The sequence below is a fragment of the Paralichthys olivaceus genome, chromosome 17 (genome assembly GCF_024713975.1).
Source record: "Paralichthys olivaceus isolate ysfri-2021 chromosome 17, ASM2471397v2, whole genome shotgun sequence".
Classification (NCBI taxonomy): Eukaryota; Metazoa; Chordata; class Actinopteri; order Pleuronectiformes; family Paralichthyidae; genus Paralichthys; species Paralichthys olivaceus.
Window position 1 is genome coordinate 7,808,889 of NC_091109.1, and position 26,205 is coordinate 7,835,093.

The 26,205-nt window shown below is 40.1% G+C and overlaps 1 protein-coding gene across 2 annotated transcripts in view; it reads right to left on the minus strand.

Annotated features, from left to right (window-relative positions):
- Window positions 1–26,205, minus strand: part of ctnnd2a (catenin (cadherin-associated protein), delta 2a) — a 282,204-nt gene that overhangs the window by 19,068 nt on the left and 236,931 nt on the right. For both annotated transcript variants that reach the window (XM_069512837.1, XM_020087845.2), the window contains 5 exons: window positions 22,422–22,539; window positions 19,562–19,744; window positions 17,244–17,417; window positions 15,272–15,422; window positions 2,846–3,095 (listed from right to left, as the gene is read on the minus strand). In XM_069512837.1, coding sequence (XP_069368938.1) covers window positions 2,846–3,095; window positions 15,272–15,422; window positions 17,244–17,417; window positions 19,562–19,744; window positions 22,422–22,539 — 876 coding nt within the window. The remainder of the gene's footprint in view (window positions 1–2,845; window positions 3,096–15,271; window positions 15,423–17,243; window positions 17,418–19,561; window positions 19,745–22,421; window positions 22,540–26,205) is intronic.

The window sequence follows — 26,205 nt, forward strand, 5'->3', positions numbered from 1 at the left end:
ACAGAGATTTGCTTAAATGTCATCTGAACCTAACACACCTACAGAAAGTATCACTGTTTGTGTTCTGTGTGCAGAAAAGTTTGATTTGAAAAAAGAAACTTGTCAATAACAGGCTAATCACCACGGTTACACACAAAAAAACACTTAAGCTTTGTAACTTTGTAAACCTGTTTCTTTTTGTATAATAAAGGTGTGATTATGAAACAAAGGTATAAGTTAGAAGCCAATGTTAATATTATTCTATTTTCATTTTGCTGTATATGGTGCAGTGGTTAGCTGTTGTCTTTCAGCAAGAAGGTTCCAGAGACTCTAAATTGACCATAAGTGTGTGAATGTTTGTGTGTCTGTGTGTGTTGGTGAACTGCCTGGGGTGTACCCTGCCTCTTGCTCTCAGTTGTAAGCTGGTACCGGCTCCAGCTCACCCCACGACCCTCAAAGGATAAGTGGTATAGATAATGGATGTATTTATTTTTCAGGGCTTATACTGCTTCAGGAAAGTTGGGATATAGTGGCTATCTGTGGTTACACTGTAATGGGCCTTTTCCCAGTTTGAAAGAGTGTAATTGCATAAATGCAGCAGGCACCACAGATAAGGAGCATTTATCCTCAGTGTACCTATTCCTGAGAAAATGAAGATGTGTGGGCTATTAGCAGTGAGCTACACTCAGTGTGAAATTTGCACTTATGGAGGTTTTCTTGCACCTCGTCTCTCTGTGTAATGGCGCCCTTGAGCACAGTTCCCTAAATAGACCGGAGCCTCTCTCCATAACAATAAATCAACATTTGACCTCCATCAGATAACACTCTGGTGTCATGGCAACTCCTGACCCACCGGTTGCCATAGCAGCTGGGCAGAACACCCAGTTCAGTCTCCCATGACGACAAGAGTTACAGTATATTCCTTGATGCATCTTACTTGTTGTTCTCCAGCAGTGTTTCATGGATGACTGGTCACAGGGGAAGGCGGACGCTGTTATGAATGATGGATGTGTGGCTGCATTAAGGCACTGGTCATTTCTGACTGTGTGGAGAGTGCTGCCAAATACCATGACAGGTATTACACAATGCATTAGTGTTCAAATCATATACATTTTAGTATTTGAAATACTTTTTATTTAAAGCTGGATGTCCTGGGGAGTGTCATTATTTAGTTTGCTTGTTTATCAGGCAACATAACATAATATATATTTTCTTTCTGAAGCAAATACTACTAGATACTTCACTGATCCCGAGGGATATTTGGGAATCGATATATGTGTATATACCCTTCATAGTTTAGAGGCAGAAAATGACCACTACGTACATCTGGAAGGATGTCAATGTGATCTAATAACCACTTAAGCAGCAGTGTAAGGAAATTGGTTCTGGGGTCAGAAATAAATGCATATATGGAATACTTTTTCAAAGACTGTTCTAATATATCAATATATTCAGTAGTGTAACATGTTTCAAAGACGTTTTCAGACATGAACTCCGTAGGCTCTCCGCACAATTGGGTCTGGACTTTCTCCGGAGTTTGCCTTTCACACATGAACAATGAAGCACAAGATCAGACGCTTTCTAAACAACAAATACATCTCTGGAGCGTTTGGGTGAGGGTGGTGCGACAGGTAGAGGCAGGATGAAACTAATTAATTCCACTGCAGAGATCACAGGTCTTTATATAGCACATTGACATTAACATTGCACCTTATCAACATAAGCTCTCTTGACATCTTTGGTGGCATCTTCCATGTGTGTGGCTCTGCTTTTTCATGGGATATTTGTATTCTTTTTCAGTTTTGCGTCCATCCCATTAGAAACGTTAGAACGTCATCAACACACCCATGAGCTCACGATGATGACGGAAACATTTTCTGATATTAAGATGAAGATAATTCTTTATAGATACCTTTGGGGATATTTGACCCAAGTAAAGAATAAATACTAGTAATAACAGTAAAATAACAGAATAGGAATTATTGGACACGAATCACGAAATATTAAAGCAGTGCAAAAAGAAGTGTAAACAATCTCTAAGTGGCATCGTGGTGATGATCAGTAGTACAATGAATCACCCTATTCCTGAATACAGTAGGGTGAAATGTTGTGGTATAATGTTAAACAGAAAACTGTGCAGCAATATGGTTCAGAGGATGCTGCTTTTTTTTTTTACTTTGTTTCTTTGGGCGAAGACAATCCCACAACTGCAAAGTCACTTGTGTCACTTCTTCAGCAGTGAAGTGTCTAATCAGGTTGTCCTTGAACACAACTCTTAAACTTTGCAAGACCCTACAATGGTTCTGAAGGGTTTCCTAAAATACTAAGTAGGGTATGTCACGCTGTCCTTTGGAGAAATGTCAACTGCAATGATGCACTACACGTCGAGAAATTTCCCATTTCCCATTGACAGTAACGATGCAGAAAAAGAAACAGGGGTAACTCAAGTCTTGAGAAAAGTTTACGGTGACTTTAAGGCTACTTAGACATAAGGACGTAAGGTTCACTAAGTTCAACTTGATGCAGTGGCTGAGACATCCCACATAAGAACAGTAATGGAAAACACAAATGCAAAAGCTACACAACAGAAACACAATCACAATGGAAGTGAGCAATAACAGATATTGACAAGCAAAATACTTTCTGTTTTCAAGCACTCTGCTTCTTACAATTTGATGCTTGTCTATTTGAGGTGTTATGACATAAGTGCTTGGAGCATCCAAAAGAAGAATGGTGTGTGGATTTTGCAAATGTGTTGTTGCTTTTGCAGCTTTATTTTCAAACAAATCATCAATTTCACTTTCACAGAAAATAACCTGAACCGTGTCATTTTATACTATTCAGTCAAAACCATGGTCCCACTCACTTGTCTCCTTTGCTGCGGGCGATGCCGATGAGTTTTTCGATGCCGCCCGCATCGCGCAGAGCTTTGGCGTTCTCCATGTTCTTGGTGATGACTTCATGCAGCGCGCAGCATATGGCAGTTACCGTGTCGTCCGACATGGCCTTGCTGGGAGGGCCTGTGGTTCCAGAGGTCCCACTGCTGGTGGCGTTATTGTTGCTGCTACTGCTACTGCCTGGTAACCGATGGATCAGATCTCTCATGGCATATTTACCTGGTGCAAAGGAGAGGGACAGAAATATTGGTCAGATTTAGTTCCCTGCACATCCTCCTGTAAATAGCCAATTTTGTTGAAAACACTTTGAAAGATTGTTCAATAAACTGCCCTGGGATGGATTATGTGAACAATGGAGGGGACTGATTTAGAGGCTACTGAACATCATTTCCCATGGGTTGTAATAAGGAAACAACTGGTTGTTATTCCCTGCAGCATTTTGAAGTCAACTCCTCAGAAACTCTCAGCGGAGTTTACAGGAACAGCGGATATGAGCAGAAGAATGGAGGGCAAGAGAGGAAATGAGAGATGCTCAGAAAAAGGTGTTTGTGCTGACTGAGGTAGTGAGCAGGCGTCAACGAGTAAGAAAGGCTTTGAATATCACAGGACAAAACCCTCAAGTCATGTTTCATGAAGCATTAATTTGGATACAGAAAAATTATGTGCTTGAAACGCTTTTATGTTTGAACTAAATCTACACAGCTGAACCACTTTAACACGATTCTCACTAATAGCAACACTTGAGTCAATCGAGTGTCTCTTTAAGAATGAATCTCTATGACATGTGTTGCTGGGAATAACAAAACGTACCATTTGAAAAAACATGTAAAAGTGACATTTAAAATAAAATAATAAAAAAGAAAATGCATAAAAACAGAAAAGAAAAGTAAGAAAAAAATATAAAATGTGTGGGCTGGTGCAAGATCTAGTTAAAGGCTGAAGTGCAGAGGAATGTTTTAAGTTCTCTTTTAAGTATGTTTACTGAGCTTGCTTCTCTGATATCTAGCGGCAGTCTGTTCCATAACATGGAGCGTAACTTACAAAAGCTGCATCTTGGATTTTCTTTGGGCTGTTGTTGGGAACCTCTAATAGACTTGCTGCAGATGATCTCAGTGTTCTGGAGGGAACAGCACTAGAGAGTCAGTTATGGAACTTGGTCCTTGCACACCCTGACCCTTGTATGTACGGAGGAGAACTTTAAAGTCGATGCTGCATATTACAGGTAACCAGTGCAGAGCAGAACTGGACTTGGTTCTGGTGAACAGCCGAGCAGCAGCAGTCTATTGTTTTCTTTGGGAGGCCTGTAAAAAGTGCAGTAATCCAGTCGGCTAGAAATGAAGGCATGACTCAGCTTCTCAGGTCTGTCTTCAGGCTAAACCTTTGCTATGTTTTCTGAGATGGATATAATAAATATTATTTATATTATTATTATAATACTATATAATACAATATTATGAGAATAACATTTCAGAATGCAGTCTGCATCTGATCTTAAAATTCACCATTCCTCTCCTCCATTCTTTATTTACTCTTTTCTCATTGTATCTCAGAAATTCCCCACCTTTGCATTCTGCTGTTTTTTTTTTCTTATTTCATTTATCCACTGAGACCTTCAGCCTGGTGGTGAATCCCTCGCTGACATTTTACCTAATGTAAGAGTATGTGAGTTAAAAGTGGCTGAGAACAAAACGTCTGGACAATCTGACGACACCATCAACCTTCACAATAAAACGTACACTCTCACACTGAAGATTATATACGTCCTTGTACAACAAACACATTGAATCCCCAAATGCACATGAGGCTTAGAGTGTTTCCGTGGTTATCGCAGGCTGAGCAGAGGTTAAAGACTCATTGTCTTCTGTCTGCGAGGACAAAGTTAAGCAACATCCTAAGAATAATAGTCATTATTTGACTAATTTACCAGCCGATGACTGACTGAATCGTTAGCTGACATCTTGCTTTTTATTTAATGATGTGACTAATTTCTGCGTGAGCGAATGAATTATTCACTGACTGACTGCATGACTAATTTACTGACTGGCTAATTTACTGTCTGACTGCCAGATAATTTACTGCCTGAATGACTGACAATTTATTGATTGACTGACTGACTGATTGAGTGAGTGACTAATTTATCAACTGACTGAATGTAGGGGATCCAGTAATAACAAAGGGAGAGTGTGGAGTACAGAGAAAAGACACAGGGAACTGTGTATGTGTGTATTTTTGGCTAAGAGACAGATGGTCTGATAAAGAGCCATCAGCATATCCCTTGCATTTCTATTTCTGTGTGTGTGTGTTTACACAGGTGTCTGCATGCATATCCCTATCAGTCTCTGCAACATCATCACATTCATCCACATTACCTTTAGAGCGAGGAAGATGATATGGACTTTAGAGATACGAAGAGTGGAAGTTGGAGACAACACAGCAGTCACATCATATACATCATATATATTTAAAAAAGAAGAGGAACGGGAAGATGGGAAGGGATAAGAAACTGAGGGAAGAACCAGAAAGTTACACACACACACACACACACACACACACACACACACACACACACACACACACACACACTTGTCCTTTGATACTTTAAAAACTTTTAGAAAAAATGCAGCTTATAAAGAAAGTTACTGAGCAGTGAGATGAATTACTCAAACCCTCTCAAAAAAACAACCTTGACAATACACACACGTACATCAAACCTGAGCCTGATGCAGTTTCCCTGATTACAGACATGTCAGAGGTAAAACAATCAAGTAGGTTAGCCCAGCAAACGTGAGCCTAATCTAAATACAATTTTGTAAAATGTTTGTCCGAACCTTGCAAGGTCAATCCGGACCCATTGGGACCTGTTGTTGGGTAACCACACTCTATACACATTCCCAATCAGTACACATCTCATATGAATATACACATTGCAAAACTTGGGACGAGGATGCAGCGTGGGTAAGGAAAGAAACCAGTCAATTATGGTTGGAATCTGCATACGAGATATTAAATCTGTAAAATTTATTTGAGTTCTTAGAGACTGACAAATGGATCTTGATGACAGAAATCTGATATGTATATATGAGTGTGTGCAATTTGGTGCAGATCCAAATAAAAAATGGATCTAGTAAATGTAAATATGGCTTCATAAGCAGACTGATGGGCCTTGGTGGGTGTATAAGTGTTCGACTGAGTGCCATAGTTTATATTTTGTTTTTGGGATGTTTCTCCTATGTTATTTGTTTCGATGCAAGAGGTTTATATAGGATATATATCTTAGCAATCTCAACACAGCATTGTTTTGTCTCTTGGGTGTTTTCTTTTTATAATTGATCCGCTTATGAGGAATTAAACAACAAATATTGATGTTTATAGATATATATATAGATAGATATATAAACAGTCAATCCTAAACTCCTAGTGCTCAGACACCATTTTAGCCTCTTTTCTATGACCAGATACTATGAGTAAGTAGCGTATTGATGAATTATAGATTAGTTGCACTTTCCTAGCGTCAGTGCAAAATTCAACTTGCTAAATTCAAGCTAAATTTTTGATGTGCTCATCACCCTGATGAAGACCTCGTGTGTTAAAATCAAGTTTAAAGGTTAAAATACTGAGGTCATTTGGCAACAAATGACGTATGTATGTGTCACAAAGTAAAAACTGTGATTAATTCCAATATTATAATATATATGCACCCAGATGCCGAGCTGCAGTCATGAAACAGTTATTGCTGTCACAGTGATGTCGCGGTTTTCCACACAGAAGTGGAAAAAAAAGCCAAAGAGTGGGTGGTGACTCCCTGTTCTTTTAAGTCCTACTGTGACACAGACAGCTCTTCATACTGGGGTTCAATCTGCGCTCTCCTCTTACATCTACTTGCTCTGTCACTGAAATGCAAGCTAAACCTGGAACATGTCCTCGAGGAGAGCAACACGCCCTGCACTGATCACCGCACAGTCTAATAAACCTGTATTACACAGCTCCTCCAATATACCCGTCTTCACCTGGGAGGCAGAGCCGGTAATGTATTCCTGCGCCGCATTCCCTTATGTGTCGCCGGCTCCCGGGGAGCAGGGCCTGCTTCATCTGGGCCATAATGGCTGATTTGATTTAAAAGAGATCCAATTACCCCTCAACAATGGAGTGATTTGATTGTTTACTGATGGAGAAGGGAGAGTGTTATTCAAGCAAAAGTGGAGGTAATTGTCTCAGGGAGATGTGGGGAAAGATGACATTGCTTGATTGGCTGTGGCGTCAAGCGGTCTGAGAATAAGATGGTTTATACACAGTTATCTGTGACTGGGTTGGGGTCTCTGAGGTGGGCTGCTGTGTGCTGACTGGTATCAAAAGCTTCTGGATGCATTATGTCTCTAAAGCTTTGCTGCTGTGTTCTGTGAGTGTGTGGTGGGCTGAATAAAAACACAATGAAAGTTTACTACCTTAATGATAGACACGCATTAGGTGGTTTAGCCTGCAGCTCAGGGATCTATTTGAAATTTTAAGAAAAGACAAAAGTTTGTGATAACTGTTGTCTTAAAGGCCCGATGCAAACACACTGCAGGATCATTACCACAATTGGAGGTTTGAATGTGATTGTTACAATCACATTCAAACCTCCAATTTGAAACCTCCTGATTTGACATCAGCCAGTAAAATCACGGCTAAGATTGAAATGTATGAGGCTTTATATTGTTGTCTGTCCCTCTGTGTGATTGAATCCTCCCATCATCAACAGGGGGCGCCAGATTCAAAGGAACACGGTGAGGTTTCCTCCTTCTATTCTGTGGGATTATTCCTTTATTGAAAACATTAAAGTGATGTGTTTACAGTCTTTGGGTGTCAGCCTCCGAGATTTCAGACTGAATATGAGACTATAAAACGAAATTACCCCAACACACACACCCTGGAGAAAAAACAATATTGTCAATGAGGAAGGGGAGAGAAAGAATTTTATTGACTCCAATTTTACTTATTTTTCCTCCACCATATACCGTAGCATAGAACATTTCAGCATTCTAATGCATTCTGTGTTATGGACTCAATTGGAAACTCAATTGGAAAAGAAGTCACATCGTGTAAACGCACACGCACACACACTGCAGTCGCCAATTATCAGCATCCTCCTGATTCTTTACTGTAAAATGAGCTGTATTCCTTTCAACCAAGAAAAAAAAAATATATATGTGAAAATAAAGAAACAGAAATAATGTCATCCCAATGTTGATCCCAGTATTTTACCCTTTTTAAATGTCTGCTTATTTGATTTTCATCTCTGTATACCCCCGGCCCTAAGTAGGTTTACGCAGCAGGTTTCAAGAGCTTAAAAAATTGAGATAAATTGGAAAGTGCCATGCTGTCGCTTCCCCGTTGTAAAATATTCTGTCCCTCTGTATTTGGTGCTCTTCACATCAGCTACATCTCGCCCTCTGTGTCTCTCTTTGATGTGAGCGGCTGACAGGTTTACAGCGTAAACTGCACAGGAGAGAGAGAGAGAGAGACGCATAGCGAGGGAGCGAGGGAGGAGAGGCAGGGAGGTTTTTTTCCCCCTGTGAGGAACCTGTGGCTTCATTAAATACATTCTACTGACATGAAGATGATGCGTGATGGAGAAAATGTATGCACACACAAACACAAACACACACAATGTAGTTTTCCACACACTCCCAGTGACATACAGAGAATTAGGGCCAAGTAAAAAGGCTATGTGTCAGTTTATAAGGTAATATAAGATCAGCCTGTCGCCTGCATTAATATGAGGAATGTGAGGCATCTTGTTGAGTTATACTTAATGTTAATGTAATACTTAATATTATTTATCATCGAGTATCAGGAGTTTGACAAAATTGTGCAGGATTGTTTGCATTATGAAAAAAGAGGATTCATAGCTTCACAATGAAATTGGTTTAAGATTTTGGATCCAGAAAGAGTGACACTCCGGCGAGCTCATGTTCTTTGCACTGTTTATTTCCACTGCAAATTTTCTCCCGTTATTTTCGTAAAACTATGACTGTATTCTTGTGAATTTCAGTTATTACGACTCTTAATATTACAACTCTTAAATTATTACGACTTTTCTCTCTTAATAGTACGAGAATAAAGTTGTACGATTCTTCTCAATTACGACTTTCCTCTCCTAATACTACATCTCTATTCTCATAATGTTACAGTTATATTCTTTGAAATCTCAGATTTGTTTCTTTATGGCCCTGGTACTGTAGAATAAAAAGAGATAGAGGATTCTCATTTCATAAAGTTATGCTGTGCAGCCTCTCGATCATGTATCTCCCAGGAGGACACATGTGCTTGAATAGAATCATGAGGACAGGAGTTTCCTGTATCTGTTGCCACCCAGTATCATGAGTGTGATCCTGGACAGAGAGCTATACGCCCCCCTCCTAAAAAAAACACATCATCATATGACTGCCCTTTTATTCTCCCTCTCTCTGTCTCTTTATTGCTCTATATCTCTGTTTTTCTGTCTGATGTGTTCCCAGTCTGGCACAGTGGAGCAGAGGACGAAGAATGCCAGAGAGAACATATTGTGCTGATAAAAGACATGTCAGACCCTCATACACACGGGATTCATCCTGAAGGCGACACAGAAATTTCATAAATTACTTCTGCAACAGGGAGAGACGTACGTGTGTGTGTGTGTGTGTGTGTGTGTCAGCTTTGTGTAAGGCGATGGACATGCTCACACTATCTACCCTTCCAAAGTTGTTTGTTGTTACCACAGAGAGGGAAGTCTGTTGACAGCAGGGACGACAAAATATGTAAGAAGTTGGTTGCAGATGAGGGAAACACAAAATGAACACACTCTGCTGATCTAAAAATATTTGGTTTGGCCGTGAATCCACAGCCTGGGGTAAACATGAAATGTAATTTTATTGCTTAGTGCAATTTTTGCAGAATTATACAATGTGAGTGTGTCAGACATTTATTTCTATGGTTGTGAGGACCAATTTGATTAAAAACCATCATTGTTGATATGTTGCCAGTTCTCACAACTTCTGAAGCAGAGTTAAGACTTTCTATTGCTAGAATTAGGTGTAGGTTAGGAGAAGTGTTGGGATTCTTTGTTGTGTTGCTTGAAGTAACATCAAGGGGGAGTAGGGATCTATAGGCAGAGGGAAAGTAAGACTGATGACCTGACCACGTTTTCCTGCGCTTTGGCATTTTAAGTTTTCAAAACATGTAAAATGGAGCATTTGGCAAACAATGCAAAGTTCACTTCGCACATGCCCACTATTGCTTTGTGTTATGAGCATGAGCAAGACACAACAACAATGGTGGCCTGAAAGTTGCCTATCTTGTTTGCTATTCATATTGGAATAAAACTAAGATTCAAGAAACATCAAAACTTATTTCTTAAAAATGAAATAAAAAATAACCCTAACCCTGTTTAGAAGGGATTTATAAAAATGTGAACTGATGTTTGTGTTGACGTCACGTTGGCAGTGTAGCTGTACTCTCCTGTTCTCAGACTAACTTTCACCCCTGGATGTTTCTGCATAGTTCTAGTTTTACTTATGACTGCTGTAAATACATTCCCTTCTCACATACATGGTCATGTACAGTCAGGTACATCGAGTCCAGACTTTTGTTTCACCGAACATTACAATGAAAGGCTTCAAGTCAATGGATACTGTTACACACTCTAACCCTAGCAGTATAGAGTGTGTGTGTGTGTTATCTACATATGAATTACTGTAAATCAACTGGTCTAATATAAAACACACAGCGTGACATCTACAATCCTGCACTGAGCGACATCCAGGCGGTGTACGACTTTCGTTTCCACAGTAACAATCCCCGGCACTGATGTCATCAACGCGAGACACAAAGAGAGAGAGTGAGAGACGGGGCAGTGAGACGTTATGAGCTCATGTCTGAAACGACACGGGCAGGAGACAGAGAGCGAGTTGTGGGTGTGGGATAAATGGATGAGGGGAGGAGAGGGAGGGAGGAAGAGAAGCAGAGTTAGTTGGATGAAAGCGGTGTGATAATCATGTTGTCGACAGGAAGGTGAGAGCAACATTGTACAGTGAGAATGAGGGGAGGAGAGTGGGAGGGGAGGCTTAAATCAAGAAGGAATGTGATGAGACATGGGAAAGAAAGACAAAGCAAAGGGAGGAGAAGGTAAAAGAGGAAGGAGAAAGCTTAGGAAGTGGATTTCTTGACTTTACTTTCTTCATTAAGTCAGTGTCACATACAGTTGACGCACTTCTCCAATGTTGTTAGTGTTGCTTTTATTCATATCACGGCTCTTTGAGGTTTCACATTCTGCTTTTGATTTTCCACATGATTCTTTTTTGATAGTAGAGTCCACACACAGGAACATCAGGTATTTAGAAGCTGATTGGTTAGATCTCCTCCATGCCTTTATATTGTCTTTTTTGTGATTCTCCTGCACATCATGAATATTACTATTCTATTATTTTTAGATTGAGATACAAAGAAAAAGAACTCTAACATTTCCAGACCAATGTTATAATATTGTGAGTGACAATGTCATAATTGAGTACAGAGTCGTAATATTACAATGAAGTCATAATTCAACACAGATCATAAAAATCCTAATATATTGAGAATAAATAAAACTGTTTTTTTTTTTGGGGGGGGGGGGGGGGGGGGGGATAAGCAGAAAACAATAAGCAGTAAAACAATGTTCTTGTAATATTATGACTTTTTAACTAAATGCACAACTTTATATCTTTATCATATTACAACTTGATCCTTGTAATATTGTGACTTTACAGTTAGCTTTGTCTTTAAGTGACAGTAGCTGTAAGGATTCAAAACTTTGAGCCATTTAAAAATAACTTGAATCAATCAATTAATAGTTTTTAATGAAGAATGCCTCGTTTGTTTGAGATGTGTAAAATAACTAAACAGTTTTACATCCAACTGTGTTGCTATACATAGCATATTTAATGTAATTTCCACCTGCGACTCCTAAATTAACTGCAGAAACCCCAAATTCAATTAGATTTAACAGCTAGAGCGAATGACTTGGTACATAAAACATTCAATTTAATTATTAAATATCTTAAATTAATATGGGTTTTTGCATTAAGCACTCTTTCATTAAACATTAACTTCAGTTGGTGGCAAGCGCCGCATGTGTTTATAGGAATCTTTTGTAAATGGCTGCTGTATTTGGTAAAAAAAAAATATATATAAATGTTTTTGGCATTTGAGTGCTGTTCCCAATTCATGTGTGTCAAATTACCATCTGTAAGTAAATGGGGGAGAATTGTGCTGACAGACGGTGTATCAGTGAATGGGACTCATTTACTGCTACACAGCCGTACAGTACATTATGCAAATCAAAAACTATGAAGGAGATGAAATCAGGAGGGAGACAAAAAACATTGACAGATGAAAAGACTGATTCCCGGCGACATCAATATGGCACTAAATCACATTACAGAGGGATGGGAATATAAGCATACATATGCGGTTATCACTATCACTGCTCGCTCCTCTTTTCCTCCTCCGTTTCATCTTCCACCCCTCTCTATTCACTCTCTTTAGCCTTACTTGGCTTCTCAGCTCCCCCCCCCCCCCCCTCTCTCTCTCTCCAGCCTCGTGCCTCTCTTCTCAGGGTTTGACACTGTGACGTTATTGTGAGATTCTCGTCTCGGCTCGCTCTGCTGAGGTCTCTTGCAAACTAGCATTCCCCCTGTGGTGACGCTGCCAAACTTACCGGCACTAACAGCTTGTGACGTGCTATGTGCGAGTTTTAACAGATGAAGATTTGTTTTTTTCCTTTCAGAAAGATACAGTCTTCTTAAAGCAATGTTATAATTAGGTAGGAACCTTGATCTTACAAAGACACACAAAAGCCCTGTGAAATTGTTTTGCTGATGTGGGTTAAACTGTTGTTTTGCAGACGTGCACTGTTTAAAGAAAAGGAGTCAGTGTGCACAGAGGTTAGAGTCACAACGGCGAACAGAGCTCGTGAACGTTTACACCATCATCTGGCACTTTTGCCTAAAGCAAAGGTTCAACCCTCTACACCCTCTCAATTTTCTCTTTCCTTTTTCTTTCTGCGTCTCTGACAATTTCTGTCCTTCTGCGTGTGACTGACCCTGTCACTTTATCTCTCATTTACCATTTGACCGTGTAGAGAAGCTGACTGATCTGATTTGTAAATGGAAGCTGATCGTTTATTCCCCTGTTAGCTTGCTAAACAGAGCCAGTGTTATCATTGCAGTCTCATTAGGCTCACAGAGCAATTAGTAATTTTTATATTGAACAAATGAAACCCTGAGAAGGTTGCTGGTGAAGACAATCCCTGTGAGAATCGGCAGGACACCCTGCAGCTCCGTACAGATTCTAGCTGCTTTTAGCTCATTATTTTTGTTTGCCTGATGTAAAAAACACAAAGTTAGTTCATAATAAACACTTTAAGACAATAAGATACAGAGAAAATTAACTGAAAAAAGGTGAAAAAAAACCTCGAAACTTTGAAATGCCATTAAATATTGACATTCTTAATTAAGCACACATTGGGACGTAATGGCCATGTTGACCTTACTAGAATTTAATCCTGGTCGCAATATAATATTTTCCCTTTGGTGTTTTATACATCTTTCATGTGTGTGTAAAAGGTCTTCCTCTAAAAATACTCTGCACCTGAAGTTCCTGAAAGTACTCATCAATAATTCCTCAATGTGATGTCAGGTGACCCACATTCGCCTAATCTGGTACGCCCCCTTACAAAACCAGGTAAAGCGAGAGTGGAGGCCGACATTTCCTACACGTAGTAGAAGCGGTTGACCAATCACAACAGAGAGGGCAAGATGGCCAATCAGAGCAGACTGGGGTTTATCAGGAAGTAAAGAAAGAGACAGGGGCCTTAAAAACCAAGTGTCTGAGACAGATCCAGGAGGTTTTATCACATTTGTTAACATTTTAACATTTTCTGAAAATATGAGCCATATTTAGAAAACTGATATCGATGAATGTATATAATTTGGACCTTGCTGCTTTTATTTGCATTTTGCTTTCTGATAACTCCTTTCTCATGACTAGAAGTCTTTAATAGTACTAACTGTAATGACTGGAAAACTCACTGTGGAGAGACACAGGAGATATTGGGAAAAGGATGACATCAAAACATCTTTGCTAATCTTTTAATGGGTAAAAAGCACAACTTAAAGTAACTGTTCATTTCTACACTGCCTAACTTATTATTAAGGCCTAACTGAGTTGCTGATTCATCTGCTGGTTTATTGAAACATACACAAAAATACACACGAACAAAGTGTTTCAATCATCCCATAATCCGTTGCCATGCACCAGCCGGACCATTGCTGTATGTGCGTGCTGAGCTTTGCCGATGGCATTCCTTGTTGCTCCTACAACACTCTGGTAAAAACCCAGAGCGGCTCCAGAGGCCCCCTACATGACTGAGGGTTGCTATAGAAACCAGCTGAGCCCACCAGGAAGCTGAGATAACCAGATACCAGAGACATGGGGGTGATGTCACATGCAGGACACACACAAAGAAATGGCATCAGTGTGTGTGTGAAACAGATACCCCCCCCCACACACACACAGCAAAGATATATCAGGTTAATTAGTGATCCCTTAGCTGTGGCTTCCAATCAGAAAGCCTGAAGGAGGGTCACTCATTACCGTCGTGCGCTGCTGTTTTCAAAGCCTCATGCTAAACCTTTGAAGTGATGCTCTGCTCTGGTACACCACCTCCATCGTCTTCTCATCTCAAATGCACATCAACTACCAGTTTAATTCCCTGACACACGACTTGCCCAGTCTTTCCTAAAGAGGCAAATTCTCTCACGCACCAATGAACACAGCTTGACCTTAGTTAAAGAAGTTTTTATGTAAAATCAAACATATGACAGCATGTGAAGCTATATTTAAAGGCCATTATATGGAATTGATCCTAGTTTATCATTACCACTTATTTCTCAATCAAATGCAATATATAAAAGGTGTAAATCATGCATGTTTAGTTCTCCATGGTTGAGCCAGGTTAGCCATTACACTATATTACTGCTAACAGGCAGAGGCTTTTATTATTACTTTTATTATATTGTCATTATTACTACTGCAGGTTATTATTTGTGTTCAATTACTTCTAATTGATGCTACAGGCTCTTTACCCTGGTGTTGCATCACTTTAACACAACGTCTTGACTTGAATACTTGAATGAAAAACAACCTGAGAGCAACAAACCACAAAAGAACGGCTCTGAAGGAATCTAATCAATGGGCTCAAATGACAAATATGGCAACTGAGCATAACAGTGCAGGGTGTATAAATGCATATAGCTTGAATGCAGTGATTTCATCTCACAGGTAGGGGGATGATTCACCTCCTAATATCGGCTCTAGGAAAAGTCTTTGTTAGTACTCACCAATGAGCTCCTTGTTCCTTATGTCCAGGGCCATATTTCTGAGTGCGGTGGCCACGGCACACACCACTTTGTCATTGTCTATCCTCAGTAACTCCACCAGGATGGGAAGGCCTTTCTCTTTACGCACAGCAGCCCGGATGTACACCGACCACTGAGGGAGAAACCAGGAATGGGTTAAATGGCAAAATCTGGCCACTGCAGGAATGGGATATATTTACGCCCGCAAGGGATGTTATGTTTTCATCTGCGTTTTTGACTGTTAGTTCACAAACTATAGAAAAACTATCGGATATACAGATGAGAGAAAAAAAACCTTTGTGCATATCCGTATGAAGGACCCATCCAGGATTTGAACTTTGAACATTTTTCAACATTTTGGCTGATTTCTCAAAGAATAATTCATGGGTCTGGATGAAAATAACCAAGCATGTTTAAGGGACTGATATTTATGTGTTTGCAACTTAGTGCTTGAAAAAGATCATGGATATTTGTGTCCACAGAGCTCCAAGAATTAAAACACTACCACCTTCTTGCTAATGGAACCATGCTTCTTTGGCTCACCTAAAATATGGTCGAACCTGGTTTTCAATCAATGTGTTTCTTTCTTTGTTTTTAACTGGAGGCTGTGATTTTAAATGGTTGTGGTAGGAAATGGGAAAAGTGACGGATGAAGCAGAATGAGCAAGGTCGTGTGGGAGAAGTTATATTCAGGGGCAATATGAGAGTGGCGGAGGCACTGACTCGCAAGTGATATACTCCAAGAGGAACCAGAAAGGTTTTGAGCTCAGAGACCACTCTATTCTCCCTCAATAACCATCAAAGTACACTTAAATGGATCCACTCGACATTAAACAGCTCAAGAGGTGCCGCCTTGTGGGTCAACAGCAGCAGACTGGGGAGGCGTTAAACAACACCCAAGATTGGATATCAGCTTCTGTCAAAAGAATAATTTACCTTGCTGGACATGTTATGGTTAAAACACAGAATTGGGCAAACTCTGGTTCATATAATCACTTCAGGAAATAATTCACACTCGGAGGGAAATTATCTATAATATGTTTTTGCCAAGAGCTTAGTGAGCAGATTGCGTGTCTGCCAGCAGTGCACCACCACACGGCTTTTTCTCTGGATACTGTACAACAGTGGAATTCTCCTAGATGGGAGTGGGAGCTTGCTTGGAGCAGACACAACAAAGCACACACATGTACACACACATGCAGGGAGGCTAAAAATAGAAAATGTGATTTCCTGAAGGCCACCTGCCCCCCAATCATTTTTTTCTGTCTCTACTCATCTAAAAATAGTGGCCCTTAGCAAATTAAAAATACACACACCTCCCTCACACCACATCTAGCATTTTTTCTAACTCTGGGGCCATAAAGGGGCAACAATTTACACAGAGGGGCCAATTATATGTTCAACTTCCATCCACAAGTCCTGATTAAGTAAGGTGCACATGTTGTTCGTTCCTTGTTTACTGGGAGCTCTTTAGCTTTGAGCAAAGCCACACATTTTTAAAATGGCTCCTTTTTCATGCACATTGTGTACTTCAAAAAAGCTTGGAAAATAAAAGTTCTTAATGCATTGTCCTATTTATTGTTTATGATGAGAATATTCTTCCCCATATTTCAACTCAGACACATTTTTAATGCAGCCGCCCATTTTTAATGCTCCATATACTCTTGAGGGCTGATTCCAGTGTCTGTATGAAAAGGGCTTGAAATGTGTTGGAAACCTTTTTATCAATGATTGTTCTCAGCCAATAATCTCTGAGTAACTGTTCCTTACTATCACCATCACACTATATGAAATATGGGTGGGATGACTATGGTAGGATAAGAGGAAAAATTGAATGTAATTTCTGCAAGATCTTTATTTGTTCTGTTCCCAACTGACCTTCAATAAATAACCTTGGGAAAAGCAAAGTAAAAAAACATGAAATAGCTGAAATATTCTTAACTTAGAATTTTACCTTCCAACTGCCTGCAGCCAGGTTCTGCAGAGCCCCGGCTGCTCCCTCCAATGTGTCGGGATTTGAGCATTCAGACAGCAGGGTGAGGTAGGGCTTGACAATGGTCGGGTGCCACAGCATCTGAACCCCTTTTGGAGGCTCCGCCGTGTCTGGAAATGGGCCCACGCCATCCCACTGCAGAGAGATGACACAGAATGGGACTTTCATTCATGAAGAGCTGTACGAACAAGGACATTTGGACTAAGGACAGGTGAAAAGTCAAAAATACTGGAGGTCAAAGAAGGGTGTGTGTTGTTACTCTTAATAAACCTTAGCAGGGAATTTGGAAAGGAGTGGATATCCTTACTCTTTCCATTTAGTTTATCTCTGTTCTCCATATCATTTTATATCCATATCTGCATTATAAGAAAGAAAGATCTGTCAATGAGCACATGTTGTCCTGTGTCTAAGTCTTTGGTTGCTGGTCAGTCAGAGATAAGAGGTGACACATGCATGATTTTTGTATTTATTTAGATTATATATTAGATTTATATATTATAAGTTTCTATTGGTTTTACAACATTTAACCATTTTATAAATAAACATGATTAATTGACTACATGCTAATACATTTTTTTCATTAATCTGTTGAGTAAACCTTTTTGTTTTGCAGTTACAGCCGCTTGCCAGAGATTCCGCAGCCCCTTCACAACCCTACTTCCAGCATCCCTGCTTCAAACATATAAGAAATTCCAAGAGCCTGTAAATCACTCCCTGTCAAACCGTTGTGATGGAGATGGAGAGGAGATACGACAAAGGGCAAAGATTAGACAGAAGAGAGATGAAAAGAGACACTAAGACAAAATATTTTACTTCTGCCTTCACTTTGAGGTATAAACCTCAAGTCTCCACTCTCAACCTATACCTCCATCCTCTTCAATCTTCCACACCTTGTTACTGGGAGCCTCTTTCTCCTCTTTTATTCCTGTTTATCTCCTCCCTTTTCTCTTATCTTTCTTTCTTTCCTGTTGATTCTTTCTGTCCTGATTTATCTCCTTCTCCTCCCTGTTTTTTTTCTTTCTCCATCCTCCTCTCTCCACTCTTCATTTTTTCCTCTAACCCATCAACCTTCTCGGTTTCGCTCCACTGCTCTCCCCCCATCACCTTGTCTCAAGGTAAACTAGGCTAGAGTGTGTCTTTGGAGAGGTGCTGTGTTTTTTTCATCTATACATAGATTCTCTGATCATGAAATCAAAGCCTTTTCATAGTTTGAAGTCTGTGGAGAAACTACAACATGGGGAATCGACTCTTTGACATGAGAGTACTTTCTATTGCCTAGGGACATAAACATAGGTTGAATGTTCATTTGTGTATCTAAAATTCTCTAAGTAGATTTAACATGGTCAATTATGTTTGGGTAAGACTCAGAAAATACTAAAGTTGCTAGATGTTCTGGGATTTTAAGCTCTACATTTTCTGCTATGTAGAAACATATCCTGTCCTGTTTGCCAATACCAGTCAAGCATATAGTGCATATAATGGGATACCAACGTCTTTACAACAGTAAATATGTTGTCATCTTCATAGTAGCCATCGGTGAACAATGTAAAAATGTTCCAGTTTCAAAAGAAATTTAGATTTTAAGTGTAACTTCACCCTTCCTTCATTCACCAGCATTTTTCTGATTGAACCGATGACAGCTTTAATTATCTCCAAATGTAATTTAAAAGAAAATTCCTCCTCCTGTCTTTCTCTCTCAATACAAAACGCCTAGTGGGAAGCTGTAAAGAGAATGTGTCGCATGAATCCGGTAAAAACACAGATTTGATTTTCACATTTATCAGTTTGGTCCAGCTGGGTTGTCACTTTTAAGAATGCAACACACAGACACACAAAAAAAGTGACTCATTAGTCAATATATAATGGAAGAAGCTGTCAAATTTTATTTTCATCCCTGTTTTCCATTATTTACCACGCGTCCCTGCTCAGCAAGGCAGCAAGAACCACGGATTCCTGCTTCATCATGAAAGCTGCCCTATTTACTCTTGAAATCATGTGTATATTTACAGACGGTGGAAAATCAAAATCTGAATAAATGAGCAGAGAAACATAATGACAGCACATAAGGAGTGTGAAGAATCAGTGAATGGTTTGGGTGTGATATTATATCGTATGCTCTCGCCTTCCAAATATCAAGAGCGGTTTTGTATTAGTTGTCTCAACCAGCCACACAAACACCAATGAGGGACCATCTTTCTGGAGAATGGTGTTCATCCATCCAGTAGCGTACCACAGACTTCAGACATCCCCACTATTTCCTCCATCATCTCCTTCCTCACCTGGTCAACCCCCTTCTTTTTCTTCTTCTTCTTGCCCCAGCATCCTGAGCTCTCTCCGTCGCGACCGCTGGCGTCCCAGAGCAGGCTGTCCAGCTCCTCCAGCCCCCCCTGCTGGCCGTGGGAAGTCTCGGCAGCCAAGCGGTACGACAGGTTCCTCAGGATGCAAACGCAGTTCTCGACGGTCTGGAGACGAAGTACGAGATGGGAGAGGAGAGACATGAGGCGACGAGGGAGTAATATAAAAAATGTGAGAGTATAGAACAGAGAGATTTAAATGAATGAAGTGTGAAAGCTGAGGCGGGAGATTTGTGTTTGATGTCGTCTGATGAAACATCTTGCCAGGTAACACAGCACAAACTCACAGTCAAAGCATGATTATAAAAGAACACCCACTCTGGCACTTTCACACTACCGGCCTTCCACCCCCACCCACGAGACAGACAGAGAAAGTGAGAGAGAGAGATTTTTTTCTTCTTTATTTTGTTTGCTCCAACTTTGTGATTAGATCAAAAGAAACTCAGGTAAATGAGGAGAAATTACAAGTCCAATATATCGCGTCACACCCCATTAAACACCAGGTGTAGAGGTGATGCTGCCAGCCTGGGAACACAAGAGTGTGTGTGTCATACAGTGCATGTATTCGATTCTTGTCATCGTGAGTGTGTGTGTTCTTGGATATGCGTGTGTGTGTAAAAAGGGGAGTCATCGAGTCAACAGAGTGGAAATAGACAAAGGCAAATCATCCATCTTCTTGCTGTCTGACCGCCCGTTTACACAAAAACAACCAAGTAGTGTAACTGAAAAGCCTCAAAAGATGCAACAAAAAAACCATAACGTCTCACTCCAGCGAGCTGCAGTCATGTCTGAAACTCCAATCACATGCCATTATAGAATGATGCAGGAGGAGTTGTGTTTTATTTTCAATTTACTGTGACATTTCGTATTTCGATCTGTTATTTCACATTAATTCTGATAGCTATTCTTTCTGGTTGCATGGTTTATGGAATGAAAACTAAAGGCTTCAAAATGATTACAAGGTACAGGAAAGTCAGGGGCATGTGTCAGTGAGAGAACACCAAACACTGGGTCCCTCTCAAGAACGCAAATAATATACACTCTTAAAACTGTGCAACAGTCTTTAAAAAAAAAACAGTCTAAGAAAGGTTACTGAAAAGTTTTGCCTGTATTCCCTTATGAAGCTTCGAGAGCAGGACTTATTGATTTCAGAACACTGCGCTTGCACTCAAAGAGCCCCAGCTTGTACTTGAATTTCTTACGCTCCAGCTTCAGCTCTTTCCCTCGCACCAGAAACAAACTTAAAATACTGCCCTGCAGTTCTATGCCTCCACTAACCAGTGCAGTTTCAGTCTACATACATTTTTTTCCAGATTCATCTGAGGTCACTGTGACCTTCGACCTTCGACCAGTGAAATTTTATAATTTTAACTTTAAGTGACAACTGATCAAAAGGTGAAGAAATTCCCTGTAGACTTGAGATGTGATGTTCAAGAGGCCAAAAACATGTTTTGTGAGGCCATTGTGATCTCGACCTTTGACCACCACATTCTATCAGTTCCTCCACAAGTCAAGGGAACATTTGTAAGAAATTTTTTAAAAATCCCCTGAGGCAGTCTGGAGATATTGGGCGGAAAGTGTGCCAGACACTAAACCCCAAATTGCCCCTGACAGCTGTGCCGACAGTCTATGAGTGATGTGTGTCCTCCGCATACATGCACTGTATTAATGTGTGTGAATGGGTGAATCGTAATGTAAAGAGCTGTAAGTGGTCATAAAGACTAGAAAAGCGCCATATAAATTCAGACCATTTACCATTTACATATTGTGTTTACAAGTATGGGACAGATGGATGGACGGATGGACGGACAACCCAAAAACATAATGTCTCCAGCGATGCAAAAAGGTAAACAACATGTGGCTAATGTGCATCAATGCTGTGACTGTGACCACTTGCTGCTACAGCTGCCAATCAGTCTTAGTTACGAGCGCTGGTCTGATGACTTCAGTCAGAGGGAGGAGAGGGGTGGACGTTTAAACAGTGATTAAAGATGGCCATTTAGAAAGGCTGGGGAGACCTTGAGAAGTCGGCCATCCACAACACTATTTGTATAGCATTGACTGGCCCACACACACTGAGTCATGAGCACACATGCATTATACTGTACACTACGCCAACGTCAATAGAAATAGAAAAATGCAAAATGAACATAAACCCACTCAGCTTTAACTACTAGCAGAGCTAAATTGGCAGCAAGATGTTTTGCTACTCTTTAAATTAAGAGTTTAATTTTCCCTAAATAAAACATGAGCTCAACTGAATTGAATACTTCTCAAAAACATATTTTCTCATGGCTGCAGTTGGCAGTGAAAGCAGAGTCAGGTTTCTTATCCCCTGAAAAAAGTTTGACTTTGTCGTCTGAGTCTAAAAGAGATGTCAGGAGCTAATATTCTCTCCTGCCGCCTGACACACACAACTGTATGATTAGTTTACCTGGTGTACAGTGGCAGATCTAGGATCAGGTGCCATAAAGGGGCCACAATTTATACAGTGGAGACAATTATTTGTCCATCAGCCATGCAAATTTCCTCATTCAGTAAGGTGTACATTTCATTAATTTCCTGTAGGCTCTATAGCTTTCTTAAAAAATTCAAACAAATACTTCTGACGTGAAAGGGGCACAGATTTCAGCTGAGTCAAGAGCCCCCCCTGTCCGCCCCTGGATCCGCCCCTGCTGGCATGATTTGAATGTAAAGCTCAGTGGATGAAGACTGAATCAGAAAAAACAGCATGAATGAATTTATGCAGGCACGGTTATGCAACAAATCCTAAACACACACACACCTTGCTGTCGATCTCGCCGCTGCCCAGTGAGATCTGAATGACGTAGAGCAGAGCGTCTGTCAGGCCGTCACACTCCCTCATCCTTCGTCTTGCCTCCTCACCTGCAGAGCTTACATTCCTGCAACACACACACAGAGACTACAGGTCAGTAAGTGTGTGTGTTAGTTTGCCAAATAGTGAACGGAGAAACAAAGAGTTGGTGAGGAGGTAAGATAAGACAGTAAGACAGAAAAAAGCAGGAAAGCCCATATGACGCAAGATGTAGTGAGACAGGCAGAGAGGAGGAGAGAGAGTGAGAGCGAGAGAGAGGGGAAGAGAGACAGATACTGGGGAGCTGGCAGCTCTCCCTAAACTAAACAATTGAAAAGGGAGCATTAAAATTCTGGATACATCTCAATCTATGCCCCGAAGGCTCGCTTCAATTTAAAGCACTTGACTTGACTCCAAAAAAAAAAGAGAGAAGGGAAAAGGAGGGGAGGAAAAAAAGCTGCTTTAGTAAAGCAGTCGCTGCCTGAACTTCACAGCCAACACACACACCAGGGTTGCTTTGATAATTTGACAATATTGTTGCATTTATTAGCAGCTTTGCCAATGTGATGCACGGAAACAATGAATTTTAATTTAAACTGGGAGATACAGGTGGGTGGGGTGTTTTCTTTGGGTTTCAGCACGGAGCTGTGTGTGACACACACACGCACAGTGAAGGACACTGATTCATTCATCGGACTCTCGGATAGATAATGTTATTCCCCATGTAAAACACCTGTTGGAGCACAAAGCAAATAAATGTATAAATGCTCAATGAATAACAGTTCACTTTACAAAAGTGACTTTCTTTTAAAGATACAATAACAAGCAGGTTTAAACTAAAGACACTGATTCTGAAATTCCTTCAGTCAAACTTTAAAAAAATAAAAATAAATAATAATCTGTGAAATATAAAAGCAAGAAATGATTTGTAGTACTGAGTGTCAGTGTACGCTTCATGTGTTTGACACCCATTTTAAGAAATCAATGCCATAACAAGCATTTAGTAGTAATGTGTGTGTCTGAACACCCAAGCGTGCACACATGCAATCTGAAGAACTCATTGTTACAACCACTCAATATAATTCCTCTGCACAGTCACAATCGGCAGAATCAATGACTCTCAGTTCAGTTGAATAGTGACAAGGCAAAAACACAAGGTTTCCAAATATGTCAGTGTCATCACACTGTTCTATCACAGCCTTCAAAAAAAACAAACCATATATCCACATGGTGTGTTTTTTAAATGTCTCTTTATAATTATCTGGAAAGAAATCAATTGAAACCACAGAACATTTATTGAAGGTTGGTAACATAAGTTGAAACATCTTTTTTTAAATGGTTGAATGTCAAAACAAAACCGATGAGACACACAGAAGTTACATGAACGAGGAGACTGTGATGTCATGAAAGTTCATCCATCACGTCGGCACACTGAAGAGATCACAGCTGTTCCACAAGTCCATGTGAGATGAGGTCAATCAGTTATTGTACTGATTGGAAAGAGAAAGGCGAGGACACGAGAACTCAATTAAAACTTCACGTCCACGGCTGCCTGCTTCAAAGAGAAGGTCAAATCATTTTTACCCACTTTGAATGCCAATGGGCAAACAAGCGCACAATGGAAAACCCACTTAGCAGAGACACGATTCTCTGTCAAGCCGACATAAAACAACAAAGCAGTGAAAATGCTTCACCTTGACAAATGTTTACTCACCAAAGACAGGAGGTGGGTTGGTGAGAGAGAGGCTGGATTATTTGTTGCTTGAACACTCAGCCTTGAATACCTCTACTGAGATTTTTTTTATACATCTTATATCTGATGTCTTATAATGGGGTGGAAGCCAAAGTGAAATATCTTTCACAGGCATTAAACACACAGTCAAGAATGTGAGTGAACATGTCCTTGATTCTGCTGTGGACCAAAAATTTAAAGTTCTTAACTCAAAGATAGGTAGAAAAACAAATAATGTTCAAGGCTCTTACGCAGCAGAACTCAACACCTGAGCACAGACAGCGCCTTTTGTATAAGTTTGCATTACATCACTGCTTTCTTCTTCTGGGGCTACTGATTACACCCTGCAGTAGTTTAAGACCTTACTAAAAAGTTTAGTGTCACAGCCAGATCTTTTCTAGCACGCTCACTGTTTCCAAGACTACGAACAACGGCTGAAATCGGTTTTGATCCTCCTGAAGACGCAGAACTCTGCAAGTACTATTTCTTTCCCAAATCATATTCTAAAGACAATAGCTGTGTCTCATTTCAGAGGGTAAAATGCTCATAAATGTAAGTATGTAGTTCATTTTTTATCCAGCAGAACATCTTTTTTTATTATTTGAATCCAAGAGCAAATAAAATGTAGTTGCATTGGTGTGACAAGGAAAATCACCATTCCCGGCGTTAAACATTAAAGACTGGAAACAGTTTGAGTTCGTTACTCACATGTCCCGTATATGAAGACTGAGAAAAACGTTCCCGCTATTGTTATAATGTTTTCAGTGCGAAGCAGAAATATCTATGGACAGGACAAACATTGAAAAAACAGATATAAACAAGCTGACTGACTGTGTATTGATCAATAGATCAATCTGTCCCGTCTGTCCTCCAGTTGTCAGAAGTGTCACTATGGGCATTTCATATTTAGGGGTAGGGCCAAGGAAGAGGAATTGGGACACAGCCTTAAACTTCATCTGCTGTCATTCCTTCAGTCCAACCCATTATCCTGTGTTGTTAAATAATTACCTCCAACAAGACAAAGACTCTGATTGAACATCCCAATTGAATTCAACAGTTTGTTTGAAGAAACAGGAAAGTACCATTAGTGCCAGTCCGAAAGATAAAGCCATTTCCTGACTCAGGATATTTGGAAAAATGCAATGTGTACTAGCTGTGTAATGATACAATTTGCCATCAAATGGTAATATTTAGTAATTACTGCATTTCTGAAATGTAATAAACATTTGGCCTACTCTCGTGAGGAATTTTGGCAGTAAACACATAGAGAATCGTGGCATGCACCCTCTTTCCGGAAAAAACCCCAAATTAAAATATTTATTGCAGTGCTGTTGCACGGGCCAGCAACATTAAAATACAAAATACAGAAAAGATGGAATGAATGAAAACAAAAACACCAGGAAATGAAAAAAAGGCAGTCTGCAGTTAAATTGAAACAAATTTAATTTAAAGCAGAGCTGAGGATGATAAAACATGTCGTCCCAGGCAGCCGCAGTTAACTTAGAAGCTGGGTGTCACATAAGGACTTTAAGAACAGGGAACATTTATATCGTTACAGTAGGATATTCTCTTTTTCTCAGCAGCACCTCTGTGGCTTGGGGAAAGATGCCAACCATGAACCACAACATGTCTGGTTTTAAACTCTGGCTGGAGATCTTTGTTACATTTCTCTCTCCCTCATTTCTTCCCTACTGTTCAACAGGCATGGAATACACCCAAAACATTTCTATAGTGGTGTCATACATATATACACAAATATACATGAAAGCTGCCAGGATGAAGTACAGCCTTCCATCACCTTCTTCTTTTGGTCATTGCCTTACTGAAATAAAGTTATGTACTTGAACATATGCCTGATGTTTTTCATCAAGATCCATGAATTATTCTCAAAGGAATCAATGAAAATGTTGAAAACCACCCTATCTCACAAAGCATCTCTCCACAACATTTCAGGGAAATCAATTAGTTTTAGTGTCATCCTGCTAAAAACAAACACACGCAGACGATAACAAGTCCTCATCT